Genomic DNA, 10,472 nt, shown 5'->3' with positions numbered 1-10,472 from the left:
AGTTCTTTGGTTTATTGCCTCACATTGAGGTATGTCAGTCTGTTCCATGCCTCCCTGGTTCAGGTCTTATTTTGTTGGTCCATTCATTTTGTTCATTAGATTCCACAAATAAGTGAGATCGTGTGATCTTTGTCTTCCTCAGTTTGGTTTATTTCACTTAGCATAATATTTTCCAGGTCTAATAACATTTTATTAAAATTTAATGAAGGCAAAATACATTCCTAGAGAACCAAAGACAGAATTTTTTGCTGGGTAACCTGGTTTACAAAAAATATTAAAAGAAGTTTTAGAATTTTAGAATTTTACTTTTGTTTTTGGGGGGGTTTTTTAGAATTTTATTTTTAAGACTTTATTCTTTTCAGGCCGTGTTGTTAGGTACATACAGGTCCTGGATCATAACTTTCTGATGCACTGTTCATGTTCTGTTGTAATGACATACCTTTATTAATTAGAGCCATCCATCATTAATGGATATTTTGGTTATTTCTAATGTTTTGCTGTTATACAAGATGCTGCCATGCATGTTCTGGTAATACTTTGACACATAATGGTGCTAATATGTTTTATTGAGTTGTACACTTGAAACCTGTATGATTTTGTGAACCAATCTCACCTCAATAAATTAAATTTAAAAAAAACATACACACAGGCCATCCAAAAGCTGGAATGCTATTGTCATTATATGTCATAATGTCAACATGATATGTCAACAATTATCCTGTGGTCTTGAAAGAAAGTAAATGTGCTCAAATATTAACAACTGGTGAGTCTAAATGAAGGCTGCATGGGTGTTCACTGCCAATTTTTCTGTAGGTTTGAAATGTAAAAATTGTTCCTGTGAAAAAGGGTATTAACATTTATTATCTTTATGTAACAGGGAGAACAGAGTTCTGGTGAGCTGGAGATGGGTCTAAGTCTATTAACTTGCATTTCACAAAAACAATTTTTACTTTTAAAAAAATTTATTTATTCTCTTTTAATCCTCACCCGAGTATATTTTTTCCATTGCTTTTTACAGAGAGTGGAAAGCAAGAAGGCAGGAAGGGAGGGAGGGATGGAGGGAGAGAGAAACATCTATATGAGAGAGACACATGGGTTGGCTGCCTCCCGCACAAGCCCTGACTGGGGGCCCAGGATTGAATCTGCAATCCAGGTACGTGCCCTTGACCGGGAATCAAACCCACCACCCTTCAGTGCACAGGCCAATGCTCTAACCACTGAGAACACTGGCCAGGGCAACAATTTTTACTTTTTAAGACCATGTTTCCAACTTTATTTTTACATTTCAAACCTACAGTGTCTGTTTCAATCACTCTAAATATAATTTAAATTATATGTAGCATGAAAAGATTTACCCCCAAAATGTTTAAATCTCAATGTTTCTTTACAATCATTTTGTTCTAAGGGCAAAGAAAATCTTGACTTGCTCTAGGCCCTACAGGCAGAAATAGCATGTGGGGAATCCCTGCCTCTGGATTCTCCTCCAGGCTCAGGCCTGGACTTGCTGGGTTAAATGCTATTATTTAAAAATCGAACTTGGGAAATAAATTCATTCAGCAACTTGAATGCAAAAAAAATAATGAAAAGCTTACATATATAAAAAATATACAGCCCTGACTGGTTTGGCTCAGTGGATAGAGCGTCGGCCTGCAGACTAAAAGGTCCCGGGTTCGATTCCAGTCAAGGGCATGTACCTTGGTTGCAGGCACATCCCCAGTGGGAGGTATGCAGGAGGCAGCTGATGTATCTAACTCTCTTTCCCTCTCCCTTCCTCTATGTAAAAAATCAATAAAATATATTTTTAAAAAATATATATATACAGAAACTATTTCTAAATATAAGATAGCCAATCTTGGACAGAGGACTTCTGCAACCCTCTATTTGATGCTTCTATTAAATGAGGTGATTAAACAGTGTGTTGTCAATTTCTGCTTGAACCCCAGTTATGCATTGGGAGCCACAGAACTGGAGTTATCAAGGGTGAGTTTTTGAAAAACTGCCTCCGTTTTAAACTTTTTAAATGCTCACATTCATTCCCATTACTGAGAGTCAAAGCCAAACTCTCCGTGTAAAAAAAGAAAAATCCAGGGCGATAGATCACAGGGTTGTACTCCCCTTTTACAGATCAGAACCATAACCCATTCTTGCACTCCTGCTTCCAAGGCTCTGGCTTTTCTTTTTCTTTCTTTCTTTCCTTTTTTTTTTTTTTTTTGGTGTGTTTTGGGGGACTGGGGATGGGGGATATTGTGATTGATAGCACATTCTTTAACCAAGAGCAGACATTACTTGGGTTGGCTAGTGGGTGGAATATTTCAATTCACATTGTTTCTAAAAAGTGATGCTCAACAAGTTTGTTCTGAGGTGGTCAGATTTCATAATTAGTCAGTTTTCAATTATCCACGTAAATAAAAAAGGCTGTCAGTACAGACAACAGAAAAATGACAGATTCTACCACTGTGGTTAACCACCCAGCCGAGTTGCAAGGCTCTGGCTTTTAGACATAAAATGCTTTTTAATCTCTACGTCTACTGTGCGTCCCGGCGGCTCCAGAACCCGCCAAATCCCACTAAGGCCCGCCCCCAGCTACGCAACGGTCTCCAGATGCTCCGCGCGCGCGCGCGCAGTCCGGGTTCCCACGCTCGGCCACTTCCGCAATCTCCTGGGACGCCGCTAGCCCCGCCCTTCTCTTCTCCGCCGCTCCTTTTTCTTCCCTTTCGGACCGCCCCTCCCCACCTGGCTATTCGGTTGGCCCGCGCCCTCTTCATACGTCATTCAGCCGCGCCACCCGGAAGCCATGGTTCTTACCAACCTCTCTTATTGCCGGCGGCTCTAAGGTGAGGGCTGCGTTTGGGTATCCCTGGGTGGCGGGCCCCAGAGTTGGAAGGGGAAGAAGGCGGACGCCCCCCCCCCCCCCGCCCAGCGTTAGCTGGACGTGCTCACTCCCGACGTTGAGAGGGTGCAGATGGACTGTGCCTGAGGACACACTGAGTGTTCAACGTGGTCTTCCCCCTCCCCGTTCCTCAGGAGCCCATCATGGCGACGCCCCCTAAGCGGCGGGCCCTGGACGCCACGGGGGAGAAAGTGCTGCGCTATGAAGCCTTCATCTCTGATGTGCTGCAGCGGGACCTGCAGTGAGTGACAGTGGGGGGCGGGGCGTAGGGAACTTGCCACGTGGTGAGCAGGGCGGTAGGAGTCAGGGTCTAGCCTTCTGATTGGTGGGCAAGGTTTTTGGAGCCCGGCCCTCCGCGCCATTCAAGAGGGGAGGAGGGGCGATGGTTGGGGTGCTACTTGACTGGGACTTGGCGCCTTTATAGAGGATGTGTCCGCGCACACGCGGCCTTTGATGTTACTGAACAGTTAAGAGCTGGATTTCCTAGGCCAGAGTTCTCAGGTTTGAAACCAGTTTGGGCCATTTAGCCATCAGTGTGAACACGTGCCTCTCCTGGCCTTTATGGTCCTCAGTTTGCTCATCTGTGAAATGGGGAAGTTGATGGATCCTTCCATTTTACTCTTGTCCCATCATGTCCCATCAGAAAGGTACTGGATCATCGTGACAAGGTATATGAGCAGCTGTCCAAATACCTTCAACTGAGAAATGTCATTGAGCGTCTCCAGGTAAAGATGCCAAGGTTGGGTACCTTCTTTTGTGGGCAAGGGAGGGGCATGGGAGGAGATAACCCAGACCAAAACCTGTCACGTGGCTTAAAAGTTGACCACTAACCCCTACCTCTTTTCTCTGGCCCCACAGGAAGCTAAACACTCAGAGTTATATATGCAGGTGGATTTGGGCTGTAATTTCTTCGTTGACACAGTTGTGTGAGTGTCTTCCTGCCCCTTTAAGCCCACAGGGTTCAGCTTTCCCCTTCCTTCGTTCAATAAATATTTTTTTGAGTATTTGCTATGTACCAGACACTGTGCTAGGTGCTGGAGATGTGGCAGTGAATAAAATAGGACAACATTCCTGCTCTCCCAGAGCTGCAATTTGGGGAAGGGAAGGAGGGGAGGAGAGGGGAATTAAAAAGTCTTAAATAAACTGTATGGTATGCTAAACAGGGGTAAGAATTTGCCCCACTTCCTCTAACCGCTGTTTCCTTAGCTCAGACACCTCACGGATCTATGTGGCCCTTGGATATGGTTTTTTCCTGGAGTTGACACTGGCAGAAGCTCTCAAGTTCATTGATCGTAAGAGCAATCTCCTCACAGAGTAAGTCTATTCCAGGAGGATAGTGTCTAAGAACACCACCATTTGCAACACCTCTCCTTTTCTCCATGGCTTCCTGGGACACTTAGGGACCCATCTCCCCTCCTCCTCAGGGGTAGAGCTGAAGAAAGGGGGGATGCAAAGCTCAGCCCCGGATGTAGCACATATTAAGCACTCAATAATGTATTTTTCATTCACGCAAACATGTATTGGGCATCTGCTGTATGGCAGACTCTGTGCTTGATGGTGGGGAGGCAGCAGTGAACAAGACAGAGGGCTTCTTGAAGTCTCACATTCTAGAAGACCTATACTGTTATACATAAGCACAATTTTGACCAGATCCGTGGAGTCTCAGCCTATAAATCGCTAACAATAAAACAAGTTACCTCTGACTTCACCTCCTGCTAATATTTTTAAGATCTTTAATTTATTTATTTGTTTGTTTGTTTGTTTATATTTTATATTGATTTCAGAGAGGAAGGGAGAGAGAGATAGAAACATCAATGATGAGAGAGAATCATTGATCTGCTGCCACCTGCACGCCCCCTACTGGGGATCTAGCCGCAACCCGGGCATGTGCCCTGACCTAGAATTGAACCATGACCTCCTGGTTCATAGGTCAACGCCACACCAGCCAGACCTACTAATTTTTTTTTTTTCTCGTTCAGTACTCTCACCACACTGACCTTCACAGGCTTCTTTAAAAACCCCAGAATGGCCCTAACCAGTTTGGCTCAGTGGATAGAACATCGGCCTGACGACTGAAGGGTCTCAGGTTCGATTCCGGTCAAGGGCATGTACCTTGGTTGCGGGTACATCCCCAGTAGGGGGTGTGCAGGAGGCAGCTGATGAATGTTTCTCTCTCATCGATGTTTCTGACTCTCTATCCCTCTCCCTTCCTCTCTGTAAAAAATCAATAAAATATATAAAAAACCCCAGGATGATCCCACCTCAGGGTGATGGCAGTGGCTGTTCTCTCTGCCTGCAGTACTACTTCCCAGGTGCCGGCATGGCTCCTTCCTCCTTACTCAGTGTGAGTCTTGCTTAAATGTCACTTCCTCAAAGAGGTCTTCTGTAACCTGACTTTAAAATTGCAACCCCTGGCACTCCTGATTCCCTTCCCTCGCTCTACTTTTTCTTTCTCCCTGATACTTATGACCCCCTAATGTTTACTGTGAAATTTACTTCTTTCTAATGTTCATTGCCTCCTCCCATTGGGATATAAGGTTTATACGATAAAGGTACATATTTTGTCTATGCCCTAAGTGACTAGAATAGTACATAGCATATAGTAGGCAATCTGTGTTTGTTGAATGAATCTAAAAGTGAAAGCTGGTAACAGGTTAAAGTGGGGATTGAAGCAGATCTCTGTTGGTGGTGATGGGGAGGTAATGTGGGAAGAAAGTATGGGCTCCGGTTTCTTTTAAGGTTTTGTGCAGGGAAGGGGAATTGGGAATGTGGATGAGAAGTTTGAAATGTAGCTAGGGAAGGCCTTCCAGAGGAAGTGACATTTGAGTCACTTGGTTGCGTGAACAAGGTAGGGGGCTGTCCAGGGAAGAACATTCCTGGCAGGGGGACCGGTGTGCCTACTGTGTTAGAGGAATTGCCAGGAGAGGTGAGCATGGCTCAAGTGGAGTGAGTGAGGGGACCCTGAGGAATATACTTAGATTAACACCTCACTAAAGTGAATATCACTGATCTAAAATGCCTTCTGGGTTATATTTATCTTTATTCCTACATTCATTTCTTCCAGAGTTGCCTCCCTTAGGGTTTCAAACCTTTCCAGGGTCTCAGTGTTAGACCAAATAGAGCCTCAGACCTGCTGAGATTTCTAAATCTTCGTGATCAGGCCAGTTGGTGAACAGTTTACTTGGGGGGCCTGCTCTCACAGGCCAACGCAATTCTGAACTGGTGGTCATTTAGACCAAGACCATTTTTTATAACAAAGCTCTCCTTGTTAAATCACAGGATTTATGAGCCTTTCAAATAGATTTTAATTTTATGAGACTTGATGTCTTTAAGTTGTCAGTGCCTGCCCCCTTGTCTGGTCTTTTTGATATATTGGTGTGGTCTATTATTGTGATGAGAAATCTAGTTGAATCTCTATTAATTATAATTAGTGGGAACCCCTAGAAGTTTATTCTTTCTAGAAGATGAGGATTTGAGTCTGTGTAGCTTGCTCTCTTTAAAATGCGTGGTTTCTTATGGCAAACTTTCAACTTTCTTTCAGGTTATTTTATGTAGTAAAAATGTCCTATCAGTCCCTCCTGTTCTTAGTACATTTTTTTGTTTGGGGAGTGGGAGGATCAGGTCTCTTTGTGTATTCTTTCCTGATTACACACGAGAGTACACATTCACACCCATAAACAGACATGTCATTATAGAAGGAGCAGAATAACCATATGACTAGTAACATTGCCTTGCATGTTAAATCAGTAGCAATAAATTCAACATATCCCTTTTGTGTTACAACTAGCATTTGACGACTTTTATTTTTTTCTAAGTGTTGAACTCATAGCCTTTCATAGATTAAGCTTATACCATTAAGTAATTCTTTTCTTTGATGTTCAAATTGTACCTGATCAAGGGATCAAGCTGATCAATTTCATTCCTCTATTCTTTGATCACTACCCTAGATTTTCTTGAAAGCATTCTTGCTTTCTGGCAACAACACCCTCTATTTATTTCTTGTCCATAAGCATGGACTCAACCATCATTTGAGGATTTCACATTCCTTTGAGTAGAGTAGTCATTCACTTATTCCTTCAATATACATTGGGTGCTTACTATGTGCTACATACTGTTTGGGTTCCTGGGAATACAGCAGGGAACAAAGCAGACCAAATCTCTGCCAAATCTTACACAGTTTACATTCTAGTCAGGGGAGACAGACGAAAACATGTATATGATGTAGTGTGTCACAAACCATTCTTCAGAGAACAGCATGGAATGCAGATAAGAAAAATTGTAGTTACAATTTTAAATAGAATGCTGGATTGGATGTGGTGTGTGAGTGAAAGAGCAGTTCAGGTTTGGGGCTGAAAAATTGGAAGGATAAAAAAAAAAAAGAAAAACTGGAAGGATGGAGTTGCCATTATCTGAGATGGAGAAGACAGGGGCGGGGAGTAGAATTAGAGAAGATCAGGAGTTCAATCTAGGATCTGTTAAGTGTGAGCTGCTTGTTAAACATTAAGGTTGAATTTTTAAGATGTAGTTAAAACTCCCAAGGCTGGAGTTCGGGAGAGAGGTCTGGACTGAATATATACATTTGGGAGACATTGATATGTAAACAGGTTTATACTATTTTTTTCTAATTTATCATCCTGTGTTGTTGCCTTCTACTTTCTTACAGTATTTCATTTCCCTAAAACTGACTCCTGCATTTACAGATAGCTCAGCACAATGAAGTCCACATTCCTTATCATGATTTCAAGATCCGGCATGATCTAGCCCCTTACTTCTTGGACCCAATTTTCTTCCATCATTCACTTAATTTTCTAATACTGTCAAAAAGCTCTTTCCTGCCGTCTGGTCTTCTTGTGGAAATGACTTTCCTAATGTTTAACTCTTACTCATTCTACATTCTTCAGAAAGGCCTCCCATGACCCTTTGTCATTGAGGATTCTTTGGAGTGAAAATGATCCCAGTTGGCTTATCGAAGGAATGCACTGGTTTGTGTAACTCAACATTCCAGGGCCAAAGTGGTTTCAGGCAACTCTAGCTTCCCAGTTGCTTAGGCCTTTCTTGAGTACTCTCTGTGACACCCAACATCTAACCCTTTGGTAAATCCTGTTGACTCTACCTTCAAAATACTAGTATATCCCAAATCCAATTATTTCTCATCACCTCAACTGCTACTACTGTGGCCTGAGTCCATGTCTCACATGGACTATTGCAGTAGCTTCCTCACGGGGCTTCCTACTTCCATACCAGCTCTGCTTATCCCCAGTCGATTCCCCATAGAGCAGCCAGATGGACCCTCTAAAACCCTAGTCAGTTCACATCCCTGCTGTGATCACATCCCACTTACAATAAAAGCCGGAGTCCTTAACCATGTCCTTGTAGGTTTTACATATCTGCCTCCTGCTCTCTCACCTCACTGCCTGCAATCCGCCTTCACTTATTCTCCAGCCACACTGCCTCTGTTGTGCCTCAGATATGCCAGGTACACCCCCACCTTGGTGCCTTTGCATTTGCTGCCCCTTGTGTCTATAACATTCATCCTCCATCTATCCAGATGATTCACTTCTTCATTTTAAGTCTGTACTCAAATGCTTCTCAGTGAGACCATCCCTGAGCACTCTGATTAGAATTGCAGCCCCCACTCCTATACTCCTTCTCTTATTGTCTAATTTTTTCATCATACGTAGAACCATCTGACATACTCTGTATTTTACTCCATGATTTGTCCCTCTCAATGAGAATTTGAGCTTCATGAGGCCGAAGTTTTTGTTTGTTGTGCTTTCTGCTGTCTCCCCAGTACCTAATACCACCTGGCGTTGAGTAGGGATTCAGTAATTCACTAATTCTTTGAGTTAGTGCAGCTCAGATGATGGCCAGGCATCTCTGTATAGGAGCAGGTCAGATAGTGGGTGTCCTACCACCTGCTGTGTGGAAGTCGTCCAGGACATAGGTAGCTCTTGAAATGAGGAGGAAGCCTCATCCTCTGATCATGGGGCCCACTTCGCCCTTTCTTGTTTCTTTTCTCCAGGCTCAGCGACAGCCTCACCAAGGACTCAATGAATATCAAAGCCCATATCCACATGTTGCTAGAGGTGAGAGCAGCTCACCCCACTCCCAGACTCTGTCTCCAAATGCATTTAGGGTGGTGACCTGAGGAAGGGAGAGAGCCAGGGACTGGAAGGCCCATCTGTCCCCCTCTAAACGGAGCCAAGCTGGAGCCAGGGTGGCTCTGAGGGAGGGGAGGTCAGTGCAAGCCTGGGGTGGGGCCTCTGTTCAACCTCTTTTGTCCTCTTTTTCAGGGGCTTAGAGAACTGCAAGGCCTGCAGAATATCCCGGAGGAGACTCATCATTGACTTCTTCCCCCCTCTCCAGACATTAAAGAGCCTGAATGCCTTTTTGAGTCACACGGTCCTTCATTTTCCCCCTAACCCCTACTGTTTGCTAAGGTGCCCTGTGTCTAAAGCACAAAGTTACTAGGAGGCCCAGAGATCCAGTCTGTGTGGAATCTTTAAAGCACCCCTGAAGTCCTGCCTGCAGCCTGTTACCTGGCAGCATTTGCTGCTAGACTTACTGCTCTGTCCTCTCTTCTGTTGTCTTGGCAACCTGGGCCCCCACCTGACCCTTTTTTTTTTTAATCTTGGGCACTATTTTAATTGGGCCAATTCAGGGTGGAGGTTTGTTCCCAGGGCAATTGGCTTTTCACTCCTGGCCCTAAGGTTTACCCCTCTCCCACATCCTAATCATTCCTCAGGAACCTTAAATTACAACCATGCCCCGCTCGGCCTAAATTGGCTTCAGTGCTGCTTCTAAATAGTTCAGTTTCCACCAGTGGGCACGGAGCCAGATCCCGCCCTCCCTGGTCCTGCCCTTAGTCTATGTTTTATCCAGCTTCTAAGAAATACAGAGCCAAGTTCAACCCCTTTATAACTCTGGCTGCAGCGCGACCCTGCCCTCCTCGGCATTTAGTTTCCGCCACTCTGCTCCTTCACTTGTCTGGCAGCTGTCCTGCCCTTCTGCCTCTGCTTCGGTCTAAATTTGTCTTTCGTAGCCAATCACTATAGAGTTACCCTGCCCGCCTAGGCAGAGCTCTGGCCCGACCCCTTTACTGCCGGCTGCTACGCCCACTTCCATATAAGTCCTGCTTCCGCTGAGCGGCAAGGAGGGCAGCACCGCCCTGTCGTGTTTTGGCAGCTGTCTAGGAGCCCCTCATCCTCCAATCAGCAGCAAGCAGAGCCCACGCACCCCAATCCTCAGAAGTCTTCCATCAACCCCGTCTAGGCCAATCTGTGCGAGGCAGGCGCCCCCAGAGCCTTGTCAGTTACCCACTGATCAGTCTTTCTTGAGCCAATCAACGTGTAGCGCCCAGGGGGCTGAGCACGCCCCCTTGAACCCCGCCATCTGCGTTCCATCAGTTCCCCTTGGGCCAATCACGTCATCGCCCTGTGGAGCAGAGCCCGCCTCCCCAACCCTGGACGCTGCGGTCAATTATGGCGCGTGGCCAATCAGCGAGCCGCGAAACGCTTGGCTCCGCCTCCACAGGCCCACGTGAGCGGTAGGGAAGCGCAGGGGCGGCCTCTAGGTGTTGCCG

General features: G+C 45.2%; 1 protein-coding gene across 1 annotated transcript; it reads left to right on the top strand.

The window, feature by feature from the left end:
* Nucleotides 1-2,747: 2,747 nt before the first annotated feature.
* UXT (ubiquitously-expressed, prefoldin-like chaperone) lies at nt 2,748-9,278 on the top strand. Its single transcript, XM_005871007.2, has 7 exons — nt 2,748-2,834; nt 3,025-3,131; nt 3,534-3,615; nt 3,749-3,816; nt 4,097-4,204; nt 8,913-8,976; nt 9,184-9,278. The coding sequence occupies exons 2-7, from the start codon at nt 3,034-3,036 to the stop codon at nt 9,235-9,237; spliced, it is 474 nt and encodes a 157-aa protein (XP_005871069.1). The 5' UTR covers nt 2,748-2,834; nt 3,025-3,033; the 3' UTR covers nt 9,238-9,278.
* The last annotated feature ends 1,194 nt before the right edge of the window (nt 9,279-10,472 follow it).

This window comes from Myotis brandtii, unplaced genomic scaffold (genome assembly GCF_000412655.1).
Source record: "Myotis brandtii unplaced genomic scaffold, ASM41265v1 scaffold327, whole genome shotgun sequence".
NCBI classification, from domain to species: domain Eukaryota; kingdom Metazoa; phylum Chordata; class Mammalia; order Chiroptera; family Vespertilionidae; genus Myotis; species Myotis brandtii.
The sequence above is the reverse complement of the archived record's forward strand: the minus strand, read 5'-3'. Positions and strand labels throughout refer to the sequence as shown.